General features: G+C 41.7%; 1 protein-coding gene across 4 annotated transcripts in view; it reads left to right on the top strand.

The window, feature by feature from the left end:
* disp1 (dispatched homolog 1 (Drosophila)) overlaps positions 1-16,230 on the top strand; it is a 35,782-nt gene extending 19,552 nt beyond the window's left edge. For all 4 annotated transcript variants that reach the window (XM_077510451.1, XM_077510453.1, XM_077510454.1 and 1 more), the window contains 9 exons: positions 1,965-2,683; positions 6,988-7,017; positions 7,335-7,458; positions 8,132-8,259; positions 9,035-9,129; positions 9,269-9,366; positions 9,585-11,174; positions 11,857-12,120; positions 13,847-16,230. In XM_077510451.1, coding sequence (XP_077366577.1) covers positions 2,004-2,683; positions 6,988-7,017; positions 7,335-7,458; positions 8,132-8,259; positions 9,035-9,129; positions 9,269-9,366; positions 9,585-11,174; positions 11,857-12,120; positions 13,847-15,469 — 4,632 coding nt within the window. In that variant the 5' untranslated portion in view covers positions 1,965-2,003 and the 3' untranslated portion in view covers positions 15,470-16,230. The remainder of the gene's footprint in view (positions 1-1,964; positions 2,684-6,987; positions 7,018-7,334; positions 7,459-8,131; positions 8,260-9,034; positions 9,130-9,268; positions 9,367-9,584; positions 11,175-11,856; positions 12,121-13,846) is intronic.
* The last annotated feature ends 959 nt before the right edge of the window (positions 16,231-17,189 follow it).

A 17,189-nucleotide genomic window follows, 5' to 3' on the forward strand; every position in this document is an offset into this window, starting at 1 on the left:
GTGTTTAATAGTAAATAAAAAGAAGTACATATGTTATCTGGTTTTCTAGTTAATGCTTTGGCGTTGTGGAAGTGGAAGGAAGCTGGAGCTTATCAGAAATTGTTTTACGAACTTGTTTAATTTAATTTAGACTGTGGCTATTAATCCGAAGTAATTTGAAAAACACCCACACACCTGTTCCCAAAATATTGTCAACCAAACTTCACAATCCCAACAGTTCACACTCATCTTTTGTTCTAATACTTTTGTGTCCTTATTGTTGCTTTATTTTCCTAAAAAAATGTTTATGCACATTGCTTGTCTGTGTGTCTTTGTGGTGGCAAGGCACTAATTTGAATGTTTGTGGTAGTACTTCCCTGCACACTATTTCGGTTTGAGTGTAGGTGTAAGAACTATTCCTAAATGTCGGTTCTCCTCAATTAAATCCCACAAAAATATTGTGTTCAAAAAAGGATATTTTGCCAGGGTGTGTTTGGACAAGCCAACAACAACCTTAAGTGTCAGTGCTGTTGCCTTAGACTGGTATGTTAAACAGCCCAGCTGTAAAAGGCGACCCTTGGGGGGTGGACTGTGGGGTCAAATATGTCCATAGTCTCTCCTGACAACTAGAAACATGTCAAGCTGTATGTATCTAGTGGGGAGTGCTGCATGTTGATGTGAGCTGTGTGTATTAACCATCTCCAGACGAGACCTGGTAATTACTGCATATTAGCCTAAATTAAAGGGATGCCAGCTGCCTCAACTTGTATTACTGCAGCTCACTTTTGCTCAAGGAGTCACTTGCATCAAAAATGTCACATGAGATACTGTTGAAAAGATTCTTCGTCATCAGCTGCATCATTGTTAACCACTTACTTTTGGGAATCCCTCCAACTATTTTGGCCTGGCTTGCATGTCAGCATCTTAAAAGTTTTTTTGTGTTTTTTTTTTTTTTAATAAAGCCTATGGCAGAAGGAAAATCACAATGACCATAGCAAGCGATGCCAACAATATATTTCTCTCGACATGTGTCAGTAGCATGGGAGTGACCTTGCAAACCAAGAAGCTTAATGCAGTCGTAGAGTTTCAACCTTCTGAGCATAGAGTAAGCCACAGCTCATTGCTTTTTTTTTTTTTTTTTTTTTTTTTTTTTTTTTTTTGTGTCATGCAGTGCCAGGTTTAAAAAAAAATAATTGTGCCCTTCTTTGACATGCCAAGATTTATTTAAGCTGTTACATCCAGCAGCGACATGCCCCTGTTTAAAGCACCACAGTTATAATTTAGGTCTGAATCATCTGAGATTTTGCACGTCATCAACCTCTCGATGAAGGCTTTTAATATCACCTTGGCATGTATTGGACGCTGGATATTCAGTTGCGAATACAGAAATACACAATTGATGCTGTATATTATTACTATTAGTATGGAGCAATTGTGTTTAATTAAAAAGGTTAGTAGTAGTGAGTCTCTGGTACTTAACTTCACTCATGACAGTGAGCCGGTTAAAAAGCGAAAAGGTTTAGTTTGCAAGGGTTTAAAGGGTTTATTAACTCTTGAGCCTCCAAGCCAGCCATTTTGACACATGGCCTGCCTCTTATGACTAACTTGGTCAATTTGGGATAAGCAAGAGACAAAGCTGTGTTTTGAGTGTTAATTGTTTACTTCCAGTAATGTTCACAGCTCAGCTTGAGCTGACCAAACCTAGAAAACAGGTGAGCTGTGATTGGTTACCTGAGCCCTTGTGATGTCATTTTCAGTCGACAGCAAGTTGCAAAATGTGTTTTTAAAGGTACTACTTGTACATAAAAAAAAAAAAAGAAAGGAAAATTTCACATTTACTACAGACAAAATATTAACTTTTTATTCCTATAATGGGCTAAATAAATGAAGTATCCCTTTAATTTATGGTTTAGAGGAGGCACTGCACAAATATTTGGGGAACCAAACCAACCTATTAAGTCTTTCTGCTTTTTCTCCACCATCAGGATTGACAGTATTCCAGCCAGGCCCATTGGGAGAGGACAATGGCCCTGAGCGACGCGATTGATGACCCTCTGGCCCCCAGCAGTGAAGGACATCCTCCCGGTGGCGGAGGAAATGCACCTTCAAACCCCAGTACACCAGACAGCAATGTGCAGGAGCCTATCACAGCTATCTCAAATGGTGACGGCCTTACAACGGAGGCAGACGAAGAAACCTCAGTCAGGAATGCAGCATGTAGACAGCTGCAAAAGAAGCCAAGATCACACGTCCAGAGAACAAACAGACCAACCCAAAACGGTGGAGTTGTCAAACAGAACGGAACTTTGAGGACGCTCCCCCGCCCGACTGCCACTGGAACGTCCCCCGCTGTCACAGACTCTCAAACACTATCCAAACGCCACCTTTCATCTGCCCCCTCCCCGTCCCCCCCTTGTCTCCAGCCCGCACCGCTCTGCTGCCAGCAATGTCATTTCCACTCCTTTCGCTGCCCCTGTGGTCAGCAGGATTGCCCTCGCTTCCAAATTGCAGGCACGGCGCATGGGCCCGGCTTGGTTCCTCACGCCAGGAGCCCCCTCCCCTGCTCTTGTTGTACACCTGCCTGCACTTACTCACACCCCAGGCCCCATCTTACACACCCTACCACCCCACTTTGTCTACACCATAACAGTCACCAGCCTTGGCAGGAGCACCTCCAGAGTTCAACACATCCAACTGGAATTAGGTATGAGTCATGGTGTTTTTTGTTTTTTTGTTTTTTTTTGTTTTTAACCTTTCACCATGAATCCACTTCCTGTAAATAAATTTTTGTCTCGTCTTCATTAGTTGACAAAAATGCATACTGATTTAGTCCGTTTATTGTTTATTCATGAGGGTTTTAGTCTAGTCTAGTATTCGTCTGAATTGTGTGTTGAGGAAAATATTTTTATTTTTATGTTATTTTTAGTCGACAGCAAGTGGCAAAATAGCCGCCTCCTTAGATAGATTAAAAACAGATGGATTTTGCTGCTGAATTCATATTTCACAAACACAGTATTAATCAAAATAATAAGTTTTAGACTAGTGGAAGTATAGAGCATATTATTGTAAAGAATATATGTTTGACTTGACTTTAACTTTAAAGCCATCTGTTGGCAAACTTTCCTGTTTTTTTCCAAGTGATCCTTATTTAGTGAGGAGGGAGTTGACTTTTCCTCTCAAACCACAGCCCATCACCGCATCTGCAACTGGGACCTTTTAATGCCATCCATAATAATTTGCATAATCCTATATTTACCAGTGTTGCGAAAAATGGGGATGTACTAAGAGAAACTTTTATATAATTAGAATTATTTACTTGTGCGCTTATTTTTATGGTAGTTTTATTTTGGTGGCTTTTTATGCCATCCATTTATTCAATGTTTTACTTTCTTTTACCTCCTTAAACACACCCCTCCCCCACCACAAGTTTGCATCCCTCTTGGGAATGGGGAACAGATGTGGCATTGGATCTTTGGAATATTTTTTTTAAATGCTGGTATCTCAATGAACGTTCATGTAAATCAAAATACAGCTACTATATTTCTGCTCAATGGCAAAGGTCAATTCTGTTGATAAGCACCAAACACTTACCATACATATACATATATATATATATATATATATATATATATATATATATATTATTTTTATTTATTTTTTTAATTACTAATCACCTGGGCATATGATCCCAAAGAGTTAAGTATGCACTTGAGCCACAGCCAGTTCCAAGGCCTTACATGAGAGCTTGTGATCGTGTGCAGAATAAGTAGTAAGTGGGTAGAACAAGTCAAATGTGTGAGTGGGCGGAGATACAGTGGCACCTGAGGTCACACACAGACCTGCTCATGGTGACCCTGCACCATCTTAACAAAGTGATCATTCTCATGGTCTGAGGTGCAGTATTTGACTTTGCCCGCTCACAGTCATGTTCATCCGAAGTCCAAATTTGATGATGTTGTTTATGGCGACCACAAGTTTGATTCATGCTTTGCGAGATAACAGTAATCCTTCTGTCACATACCTTTTTTGGGGGGGGGGGTTGACGGAAGGTAAGATTTCATCTTGTGCAAGTACTTTTGGTCAAAGTGTGTAATTCATGTTTTGGGATCATCCGGAGCAGCAACATGGATCCCGTGACCATTGTACTGGGTGTGTATAATCCGTTCCAAATTAGGCCTGTAACACCTTTTTTATCCCAAAATATCTACTGCAGGACAGAGTTGCTTGAAGTAGCATAATATTGATTGATTATTGAGCAGCAGTGGACCCTGCTGGCACAAGGGATGATCACAGGCCAGCTGGATGTACAGTATTATACAGTACATTAATTTAGAAAAAATCCACAGTACTGTTTTTAACTGTCAACTCAACTTTATGACAGCAGTCCTCCGGGCTACTTTCAGGGTGCGTATGATATTTGAGTGCGTTATTCTCGAGAAATTACGTTAACTGTAATTCCGGATTACTTACGAAATGCTCGTGAGATTACAGCAGCAATCTTTAGAAAAGCGAGGGGAACTGCTGCGGCCTGGCTAGCTGCTGAAAAATGAGACTGTTGATAGTATGTCACTCTTTGATCCTGCCTTTATGGGACAGCACAGGTGTTTACTCTAAGATTAATATCTTTACAGGTTTTGTCCCTTATTCTACACAGCATATGAGAGGGAGAAGAACATGACCGAAGGAAAATGTCGAAACATGTAAATGGTAGGGGTGAGCATAATAAAGCTGACGTTGAAATTGAAAACAATATTGTCTGATGGCCCATATTACCAGCCGTGGTTCCGAGATCTCGTTTCCATGTTTTGATAAACTCTCCTTCATTGCATGGCTTTTTAGCCCGTGCTATGTTCCAAGCAAGTTGATACGAGTGCTTTTTAAATGTTGGGAGCAACTGTGTCAGTCTCCTCTGGGAAATTCCTGGTTGATGTTTGCATGGAGTAAACACAAGTGCAGCTGAAGATTTGAAGCCTCGAAATGTTCGAGTGATGCCTGAACATATCAGGCAGAATATGTTCAACAAAAACTGTTTTAAAACTTCCTGTGTCCATCTTCATGCTTTTGTTTCCCCCTCCCATTTTCAGAGCGAACTTGATAGCAACACTACTCAACACTCACACTGCACTCAGAAGCAAGTCACATGACTTGGACTCGAGTTGACTTAGGTCGCTAATGTTCTGACTTGCTTGGCAAAGACTTGACTTGACTTTGAAGTCATTGTTTACATTTCTAAGTTTATGTAGAGTGTCTTTTGTTTTTGAAAGGAAAGTTATTTTTTTGGGCCATGCATGCCACTGATGTGGCAACAACGGCCACCAATTTTGCTTGTCGAACAAGTGTCACCAAATATGTAACATTTGGATTCAATGATTTCGGTGAAATTCAACAAAATGCATGGTTTTGAAACTCTAAGCTGAGAGACAAAACGTTTACTACGTTTACTTTTCTCAGTCAGACACAGGTAAGCTAGCTGTGTGAACTGTGAAACGCTAGCTAGCTAGTTTAGCACGCCCCACAGATTAATAAACACAAAAACAGTACTACTTCCCGATTACAAAAAAAAAAAGTGGTCTCATTCAAAAACAATTTGTTGTACAGCAAAATCAAATATTAACTTGTTGCTGTTGAGTAATTAATTTATTTCTTGACTGGCTTTCCAACAGTTGGCACTGGTGTATTAATTGTCTGGCCCTGGGCCATGTTTTTCAATCTACTCTTGTAATGACATTTTTAAATGGGTGCACGTCGCCCGTTTCCTGGCTTGCTCAAAAGCTAATCATGTGCAGCGTTCCAGCAAGACTCACATCAGGGTTAGGGAGGCCTTATTGCTGACACTAATTGCTCCAACTTGATGGCCTGTTTCAATCATTTGTCTTTTGGGGTCTAGAATCCCTGTTTTGAATCAATATCAAAGGATTTACCAATAACCACAATTCTGATGATAATCTAACTTTAGTGTAGGAGGGCTAACAGAAATTGCCATACTCTCACACACGCTCCACTGCACCCCTCCCACCCCGACATTTTTTCAGTTTCTTTGCTCTGTCAGCACAGTGACGAGTGAGTGGCCAGTGGTCTGTGTTTACCGTATTAATTAGCCCAGTGATCCAGAAAGACTCCCGCAGGTAAACAGAAAAACAGTGAACGTTACTCAGAGAAAAGAAAGGAAGACAGAAGCCAGAGAAAGGGAAAAGAAGTTGGATAGGGAGCAACTTGAAGCGATCTCACTGTTTTTCAGTAAAGGAGTTGTATGTCTCACCTGATATTTGCAAAAATGCTTTAAATCAAATTCCATCCAACATGACATTCTATAATATAGCAAGTAATGTTTAACTCTTTTACTGCCACACGTTATCAAACAAACTTTGACATGACAAAGGCTTTGATCATTCACGAAAAGAGATACAATGCTTCCATCTGCTGGCCATAGTTAGTGGGTGTTTTTGATTCCACAACCCATTGACCAGGCAGCGCTGCACTTCGACGTTGCACTGAGAAAAAAAATAAATAAATAAAAAACTTAGTTGACGTCATTTAACGTTTATGGCGGCATACGTTGTGATTTTACTGATCGTTATTAAACGTTTTTGGCGGTCAAAGAGTAAAATATTCACTAGTATATTTTGTAATTTCTGAAAGTGACAGCAAGATTATGGCTCCCTAAAAATTAAGCAGTTTTTTCCATAGTTGAACTTGTCGATGTAGGCGACATTTCAATTAAATGTGTTACTCTCTCAAATATCAAATAAGGTTTGAAAAACTTCCTCTAGCTTTTTTTTTTTTTTTTTTAAATCAATTTTGCCAGAACAAATAGTTTTCACGTTTTCCACTGCACACTTCGTACTGCAGTGTATCTGCTGCTGCTCATGTTGGGAGCCAAAGGTCACCTGGCATCATAAATAAATAGTTCTCTCCTCCTCCAAACGCTTGCACAATGTTTTTGGGATTGGCCGCTGCTTTGACATCAAAAATGTAAATGTTATTTATCTGTCTCATTTTCTTTTTCAGCCCTGCATGGCCCTTTCGATTCCCCAAAAGGTAAGATCTGCCAAAACCGAAGTCTCCCGTTGATGGTCTGGATTGCAAAGTGCTCTCCCCCCCTAAACCCCCCCCCCCCCCCCCCCCATCATTCCCGTCATCCATCCATCACTTCTGTCATTCCTCAGCAGTGAGTCATGAGTTATCTAGTGGGATCTGTGTCTGTCTGTACCTGGCCTTTATGAACCAGCAGACTGCATCTCATCGTTTCTCAGCTACACAGCAAGAAGCATCTTAGTGCTAATTTTTTTAGTGAATGTTGGACAACTACAAAAATTGTAATTTAAAGTAACCTTTTTTTCTTTTTTTGTTTTCAGCTATTCTGAGCTGATAGCGGATTGGCCTGTGGTGGTGCTCGGTGTGTGCACAGTCCTAATTGTCGTGTGCGCCCTGGTGGGTGTCTTGGTTCCTGACCTCCCTGATTTCTCTGACCCTCTTTTGGTGAGTACTAATCCTGCCGAGCAACTTAAAGTATACAATAACTCACATAAGTGAGTTCACTCTGCACATTTCTGCAGATTTTTTATATATTTTCCTGGGACAACACTGAAGAAATTAACTCATTTGCTCCCAATGACATATAAATGTTTTTTTTTTTTGTTTTTTTTTTTTTTATGCTCGAGCATACAGAAGGCTTTGATGCAGCCTCTCAACTGCAAAGAACGGACTGATTTTGTCAGGCCCACAGAATATTGTGTTCTATTTGTTATATAAAAAAAAACATGGAACCTACCAAAAGAAGGTTTAGCATCTCTTCTTTCATTAGGGAAAAAAAAAAAAAAAAAAAAGTATATTTTTATGTTTACGTTTTGCAGCAATTAGCATTGGAATATAAGTTTAATCATTGTTCACAAATCTGTTTAAAACAGTGGGGAGAAGAGTTTTTTTGCAACATGGCCCCGGTTGATCTCTTATACTCTGTTGCCACCTGCTGGCCTTTTTTTGTACTAACTACCTTTGATTCAAGCGTTCTCTTCAGTTCAGAGGCTGCATCAAAGCCTTCTGTATGCTCTAGCATAAAAAAAAAGAAAACGTATAAATACGTCTTTGGGAGCAAATGAGTTAATAGTGCCAAAAAGCTACATGGTTTTATCTATTTTGTCTTTCTTCAAAGGGTTTTGAGCCTCGAGGAACTGCCATCGGCCAACGACTGGTCACCTGGAATAACATGGTGAAGAACACTGGCTACAAAGCAACACTGGCCAACTATCCCTTCAAATACGCTGACGAGCAGGCAAAAAAGTAAAGTGAATCTCTGTGAATAAATAGACATCCTTGTTAGACTTTCTCATTTAGCAGACAGATTTTCAATGTGCTTAGGATCATCACTCTGCAGCTGATTGATTCAAAATGTCTTTCACATCACATTCAATTGGCTTAAGTGTGTACTTTGGCTTTGCGGTGCTCATTCGGTATTAGAGGAACCACTCACTCAGTTGAAGCCAGAAAGTTCAAAGTGTGACAAAAAGAGGAATTTGTGATCCATCTTTCAATGTTTCTGTCTATAGACATAATTGTGTGCTTATGCCTGTCAGTAAGCTTCCCCGCCTTTTTCCCTTGTCTGTCAACCTTGTCCCCTTTGCCCCCTTGAAAGGTGACTACATTTATTCTGTTACATTTACTCTTGTACTTGTTGGATCATTTTTACACATCAATTTTAATGCAGTGGCACGTTTTACTTTGACTTATTTTGGTAAAAAAAAAAAAAAAAAAAAAAAGACACTTTAAAAAAAAAAAAAAAGACACTTTTACTCCATTACATTGAATTATATATTGTGCTCACTACTTCAAACGCTATATAAATTGGATGTAGGGACTACATAAAAATAACGGCGATGTCGTGCTTTTAGTTAACTTGAGTCATATTCTAAAGCAACAGTACTTTTGCTTGGGTTTAACTTTTGTCTACCCACCTATGCTTCCTTCTCCAAAGTGTTGCTGAGAGACTCAACGATAAATAACCCGATATAATAATAATGTAGTCGACTAATCCTAATGATTTTCTGTTGCTTTCTAGTCACCAAGAACCCAAGTGGCCCGAAGACCACTTTGAACGAGAAAAGCGACATGCAGAGTGGGACTTCAGTAAGGAGTTTTTCTGCGACGTGCCTGGTAAGGGTTCTATTTTTTAAATGATTCGACGTAAATTAAAGTGGTTATTGTACGTTTGATTGTATGTCACTATCAAGCTATTGGTCTAATTGGCTTTGTTTTATTTTAGCTAACTTTAATTTATTTATACTTCACACAGGCTCCACCTATTCCAGACTGGTTTTCTCATCTGCTGAGGGGAAGAATTTGTGGAGTATTCAAGCCATTAAATCCATGTGTAATCTGGACAACACAAGGGTATGAAGGAGGAATAGCACAACAATAAGTCTTGGTTTTGTTTTTATTATTTAGATTTATGCAAAGTGGTGGGTAGATTGGGCTCCGATGCAACTCATCTGTACTGTAGAAGTTTTCTTTATCACATATTCATGACGTGAATTCCTGCCATATCGTTTATATTCATCTTTACGTTCTGTATATTGCTATCCTACGGATTTATTTGCCTCTGTCCACAGGTGCGCTCCCACCGCGACTACTGGAGCCTCTGTCAGCGCACCAACGACGCTTCATGTTGCCCCAGCTGGACACTCGGCAACTACATCGCAGCCCTCACAAATAGGTCGTCCTGCCAAACGATTACGGAGCGCGACGTATCGCACACGTTGAAAATTTTGCGCTCGTGCGCCAAATACTACCACAATGGCACGCTGGGACCCGATTGCTGGGACATGGCCCTGAAGCGCAAGGATCAGCTCAAGTGCGGCAACGTGCCCCGCAAGTGCACCAAATACAATGCCGTCTACCAAATGATGCACTTCCTGGTTGATAAGGACTTCCTCAGTCCAAAGAGTCTGGAATTCCCCCCACCCGTGCTGATGTATAGCATGCTCTTCTCGCCAACAGAGAAAGGAGAGTCGATGATGAATATTTACTTGGATAATTTTGAGAACTGGAACTCGTCGGACGGCGTCACCACAGTCACTGGGATCGAGTTTGGCATTAAGCACGACCTCTTTCAGGACTACCTCCTCACGGACACGGTATACCCGGCGATAGCCATCGTGATAGTCCTGCTGGTCATGTGCGTGTACACGCGGTCCGTTTTCATCACGCTCATGACGATAATCGCCATTATCAGCTCCCTCATTGTGTCTTATTTTCTCTACCGCATGGTTTTCAGCTTTGAGTTTTTCCCTTTCATGAACCTCACGGCCCTCATCATCCTGGTGGGAATCGGCGCCGACGACGCCTTTGTGCTTTGCGACGTGTGGAATTACACCAAATTTGATAAGCCCCATGCCGAGCTGGCGGAAACGGTCGGCGTGACTTTGCAGCACGCCGCCTTGTCTATGTTCGTCACCAGCTTCACCACCGCCGCGGCCTTTTATGCCAACTATGTCAGCAACATCACCGCTATCCGCTGTTTTGGCGTCTACGCCGGGACGGCCATCTTGGTCAACTACATCCTCATGGTGACGTGGCTTCCAGCTGTGGTGGTGCTGCACGAGCGCTACCTGCCAAACGTGTTGCCGTGTTCCAAGCCCCAACACCGGCAAACCGGTTACTGCATCCAGACGGTTGTGGCAGGTCTTTGCCAGAAGGCGAACAAATGCTTGTTTAGTGTCTCTGAAGCGTCTCGAATCTTCTTTGAGAAAGTTCTTCCCTGCATTGTCATCAAGCTACGCTACCTCTGGCTCTTCTGGTTTCTTGCTCTCACAGTGGGCGGGGCATACGTTGTTTGCGTCAACCCAAAGATGAAGCTCCCGTCACTGGAGCTGGCCGAGTTTCAGGTGTTCCGGTCCTCTCACCCGTTCGAGCGCTACGACGCCGAGTACAAGAAACTTTTCATGTTTGAGAGGGTGCATCATGGAGAGGACCTCCACATGCCTATCACCATCATCTGGGGCGTCACACCCGTGGATAACGGCGACCCCCTGAATCCCAAGAACAAGGGAAAGCTGATGCTGGACAGCAGCTTCAACGTCGCCAGTCCAGCGTCTCAGCTGTGGATCCTCAATTTCTGCCAGAAGCTTCGGAACCAGAGTTTCGTCTTTCAGTCGGACGAGCAGGACTTCACCAGCTGCTTCATCGAGACATTCAAACAGGTCAGTTCTTGGACACCTACACACAAATTCATTGGATGAAAACATCAAATAACGATTAGTAAAATCACAATGTATGCCGCCATAAACGTTAAATCATTTATCATTTATCATTTATAAATATTTTATTATTATTATTATGTTTTTCCAAAATGACTCTAAAAAATTTGCATCAAAAATAGAACAATTTGAGTCAAAACCAGATCCACAACTCGGCTCAATTTAACCCAATTTTTTTTGGTTCGTTTTGTGTGAAATTGGGTCAATTTGAACCCTGTTTTGTATAAAACGAACCAATTTTGGGGCTTTGTTGGTACAGAACAACCCAAAAAATTGGGTCAAACTGACCCAAGTAGTAGATTGGTCCATTTTTGACCCAACCGTTTTTTTGTACATTGTTTAAATATTAAAACTACAAGTTTAATAAATTGTATTTTAATTAAACGAAAACGTTAAAATTTAAATACAAATAAAAAAAAAGCTGTTAAAAATCCAGTACAAATGTGTTATCCTTAAAAGTTAATACCTGTACTGCACTTAAAAATGTATGGTAAATGTATGCGTCATTGCTCGGTTCATTGAATGTAACTTTATTGTATTTGATACATTTGATTTGATTTGATTTTTTTGTGCACCACTGCTCTGTAATTTATCTGTATTTGAAATACGTACTTTATTTTAACAGTGGATGGAGAACCAAGACTGCGAGGAGGCGTCCGTCTACCCCTGCTGCAGTCAATCCACCTTCCCCTACAAGCAGGAAGTGTTTGAGCTGTGCATCAAGCGGGCCATCATGGAGCTTGATCGTAGTACCAACTACCACCTGGACAGCAAGACTCCTGGACCGCGATTTGACATCAACGACACCATCAAGGCCATCGTTCTGGAGTTCAAGAGCACCTTCCTCTTCACGCTGGCCTATGAGAAGATGCACCAGTTCTATTGTGAGGTCAGAGCAAGTGAACATGTTGTTCATATTAATCATTTTTCGTACTTTTAGATTTTTAGACACTTGGCTCATTTTAGTTGTACACAGTAAATTCTGTAGAGAATTTTCCTCTAAGCAAAGTCTATTTGGTCCCACTCTGAACAGAGTAAAATTACACTTGGAAGATAAAAAAAAAAAAGTCACTCAAGGGTTAAGGCACAAATCCACAGCTTGAGGTTGTTTAACAGCCAATCTACTGCCTGAGCCATGCAGCTCCTGCTGTGTTTAGTATATCGCTAATGTCAGCTGGGATCTCCATAACTCCAATTTGGTCTCCTTTTGGATATAAGAAAACAGTAGGAGTGGCATAGCTCAGGTGGTAGAGTGGCAGTGTTCCTCAACCCTTGTGTAACTTTTTTTTTTTTTTAATAAATAGATTTGTCAAATTTAGTCAATCTCCTTGCAAAATTGACTTAGAATTTTTGAGTTAAAAAAATCTTTAACTCATTCAAACCTAAAAGCGTATAAATAAAATTTTTTTAAATACTCTGTCCTTCACTGCCAAAAACGTATTTAGTATTTAAGTTTTTTTTTTTTTTTTTTAATGCTAGAGCATACAGAAGACTTTGATATAGCATCTGACCTGAAGAGGTTGCTTAAAACAAAGGTAGTTATTATTAGGGGTTGCAACAGTTTCAGATTTTGGTGTACGATTATAGTCTATGGAAAAAAAAAAAAATGCGGTTTTGCGGTTATTCTTAGAGACATAAAAAAATCACATCAGCATTCTTTGAAAATGTATATTTTTAACAACAAGCGATGTTTTCTTCTTCCTAGGGGGGGCATGACAGAAAATAATTGAGAAGCACTGGTTTAGACCAAATAGACTCAGTTAAAATTTAAGTACAGTCAAACCTCGGTTTTCGAACATAATCCGTTCCAGAAGGCTGTTCCAAAAGCGAATTGTTCGAAATCCGAAACAATTTGCACAAATTAAATTAGCTCAGTTAAGCTAGCGTCATTTAGAACATCACTTCCGGTTTCGCGCTCTTATTGTGAAACTAAATGGTGACACTTCCGTTTTCGGGCTTAGCAGCGTAACATGAACTTACGAGTGCTATATGGTAACGTGCGGATGAGGAAACACCACCCAAACATTCGTAACAAACATTTTAGAAGGAACAAGCAATGGCTGATTCGGGCAAGAAGGTTACAGACAAGAAATAAGGACAACAGGACCCACCAGTCATTGACGCACACGCTAGCGCCAGACTTCCTGCTGCTATCGCTGCTGGCGAAGACTGATTCTGTTCAAGCGGCCACACGCACCAACGCGAGGGTAAGTTGTGTCAGGTGAACTCGCTTTCCAATGAACAGACTACAAATTATGCAAATTAGGATTCGTCTCGGTTACGCAGTTAAAGTTGAACATATCAGACTTAAGGAATAGACAGCTTTGTCGCCTTTTCTACACGCTCGGCTTTTTTCAGTTCGAGAGCCGATTTTATTTTATTTTTATTTATTTATTTTTTTTAATTTTTTTTGGACGAGTTCTGAGACATAAAATTCTCAAATTTTTCTGGTTGAAAACCGATTTGGTCGAGAACAGAAGCGTTCGAAAACCGAGGTTTGATTGTAAAAGTAAAAGTCCAAGGCCATGATTTGAGCAAATGTTTTAAACTTGCAGTAGTCATTTGTGGAACGTTCCCATCGCATTGAATGTAACAGTTACCTGTTGGTTATCCAGGTGGACGCCTGGATAACTGAGCAACTGCGCCACGCCCCAGCAGGCCTCAGTCACGGCTGGTTTGTCAGCAACCTGGAATTCTTCGACCTTCAGGACAGTCTGTCGGATGGCACTCTGGTCGCCATGGCGCTGTCTGTGGCCGTAGCCTTCAGCGTCATGCTGCTAACCACGTGGAACATCATCATCAGCTTATACGCCATCGTGTCCATCGCCGGGACTATCTTCGTCACCGTGGGCTCCCTGGTGCTCCTCGGTTGGGAGCTGAACGTCTTGGAGTCGGTCACCATTTCTGTGGCGGTTGGACTGTCGGTGGATTTCGCCGTCCACTACGGCGTGGCCTACAGGCTCGCTCCAGAGCCGGACCGCGAGGGAAAGGTGATTTTCTCCCTCAGCCGCATGGGTTCCGCGATTGCTATGGCCGCCTTGACCACCTTCGTCGCAGGGGCCATGATGATGCCCTCCACCGTGTTAGCTTACACCCAGCTGGGCACTTTCATGATGCTGATCATGTGCATCAGCTGGGCCTTCGCCACCTTCTTTTTTCAGTGCATGTGCCGCTGTTTGGGACCTCAGGGCACCTGTGGCCAGATCCCTCTCCCTAACAAGCTGCAGTGCCAGGCTTTCTCTGAGAACCGGTCCGAAGGCTCCCCATCCGACGGCAAGAGCTCCGGTTTGGGGAAATACCAGCTAGACGGCGGCGATGGAGAGGCGGAACATTATGAGCTAGAACCGCTCGCCTCAAGCCATAAAACTGAAGAAAAACCTCAAGAGGATCTTGAGGTTTGCACTCAGCGTCCCAATGGAGTAAACCCCCACCACCACAATTCTCAGTATAGTCCTGAAAAAGAGCTAGTAGCCTCACTCAACACACCGGGCCAGTGCCAGTACTCCCAAAACACGGACTGCTCATGTGGGGAACCGCCTCCACAGTGGCCCCTCCATTCCTGTCCTCGGCCTCTCCAAGACTCGCATCCCCTCCCCCATCTGGTTGCAGGAAACTGTCCAAGTAAACCGGACCCAGTCTGCACACAGGATTGCTGCAAGCGCTACGTACCCTGTCCGCCTCCCCACTTGCACCGCTGCAGCCCGGGAAGGGTCGTATACCCCAGACCCGCACCTTGCTGCCATCTTAAGTGTTATTGCGTCCATGCCGCGAACTCAGGGGCATCTTCAGAACTTAGATCCACAGACTTAGCCTTAAACCAGCGCACGACTCAAAAACCGGACCCCGATACGCCACAGCCCAATCGTCAACAAGAAATCCCAATACAGACTCGGTGCCCGTCCTCCACACAGGATTCAACACACACAGACAGACATCAAGGGCATTGTACCCATACGTGCACCGTAACCACAGAAACCGCAACACAGGAGGACGTTTGGCGCAAGATCCCCGGCCAGCAGGAGAGCGCCGCCATCCCACAGAAGGAAAACGCCAAAAAGCGCAAGCAGAACTCGAAACATGAACGGGCGTCTTCTGCCTCTCCAAAGAAACTCTACTGCTTTAACAGATCCTTGAAGGTGAAGTGCAACTCGGCTTCAGAGTTCAGTGTGCCAAAAAGTGAAACAAGTGTGCCTCCCGTTATCATGAACGGCAGTCGCTCCTCTGAAAGCTTATGTTAAGACTAAAATACACGCCATAATACAAATAATGATATTGGGATACTAAGTGCCTCAGTGTGATTTTTTTTTTTTTTAAATAGTTTTTATTTCCGTTTACGGCCAAAGTGTTCTTTTTATAACAATGTTAACACAATGTTGTTGTTGTTTTTTTAAACAATGTGTCAATATACTGCAGACATTTGCACAGGCAGAAAAAAAACGCACATATTTGCTATTAAATGCGATCACATAACCCACCATTGAAAACGGGAATTCAACCCAAAAATTTTCTTCACTGTAATACTGCATTTTCTATGTTCCCCCACTAGTCTAAAAACAGCATTCGGATTAGTATTGCGTGAAGGGGCGGCCATTTTGCCACTTGCTGTCAACTAGAAATGACGTCACAGTTGCTTAGGGCGCAGGTAACGACCGATCACGGCTCACCTGTTTGCTGAAGTTTTTTTTTTTTTTTTTTTTTTTAAGTTTGGTCATGTGGCATTTGCAAGTAGTCTTACCTTAGCCCTGAGGAATTGCAGTGTCAAAATGGCCGCCGTGAAATTGATAAAAACTGGTGGCTTTTGATGATTTTTTAATATACGATAAATGCAATATTAATCGGAATGCCGTGTTTACACTGGTGGTGCTCCTTTTAGAGCTATTATTGTCAAGAACATTTTGGGTTGCCTTGCCCTTTAAAAATCATTGCTTGTCAACTTTTTTTGTGTGCAATGAACATCTCAGATGGATTATGTTCTGTACAATTAAAATGTCTCACTTAATCGCTGTTGTCCTGTTCATCAACAGACGCCACAGAACACAAAATGTGTTCAAGCTCCATTGTGTAATCATATATATGAGCATATACCGTACTTATAATTGGCTCATAATTAGCGGCGTCTTCGCTGCTGCATGTCTGGCCTCAAGTGATTGGCAGTTTACTATTATTTTGATTTACACAAGATCATCAGCTAAGATATCCAAACATTGTTATAATGGGTCATAAAGTCATTTTAACTCTTTGACTGCCAAAAACGTTTAATGGCGTATGCTAAAATCCTAATGAATGCCGCCATGAATGTTAATTTTACTAAGTTTACTAAAGTTTTTTTTCTCTCTCTCTCAATGGGCAGTGCAACGTCTTGTCCAGCACTGCCTGCTCAATGGGTTGTGGAATCAAAAACACCCACTAACTATGGCCAGCAGATGGCAGCATTTTTCAATGGGCTCACAGTATATGAAATTACAATGAAACATGAGTGATATGATGAAATTGAACGTTTTCAAGGATGACGTGAATGATCGAAGCCTTTGTCACATTAAACCGAATTCACAGAGCGTCAATAAACAAAAAATGTCTAAGTCACTGTTGTGCAAAAAAATTTATCTTTTCAATGTTACTCAAATTACCATTTTTTAAATGGTGATTACTAAAGAACGGAATAAGGTAGAAACATACTTTTTTTTTTTTTTTTATGTTTATGTAGTCGTAGCGCACAATATTTTGTTTACCTTGAAAGATGAGTGAAATTGCTCGAAATCGGCTGGAACTGTTGTGGTTGTTTTTTTGTTTTTTGTTTTCATCATGTTTGGCAGTCAAAGAGTTAATAGAACAAACAGGTCCCGTTGTGCAGCTGATTGAAAACCATTTAGCTTGACTTGTCGCGCTTTTTCACTTGCTATGTGATAAATGTGTAGGCACCTACTTGCATATTGGTCGGCATGTTTGTACAGTGGAGCC

This window comes from Festucalex cinctus, chromosome 21, assembly GCF_051991245.1.
Source record: "Festucalex cinctus isolate MCC-2025b chromosome 21, RoL_Fcin_1.0, whole genome shotgun sequence".
NCBI classification, from domain to species: domain Eukaryota; kingdom Metazoa; phylum Chordata; class Actinopteri; order Syngnathiformes; family Syngnathidae; genus Festucalex; species Festucalex cinctus.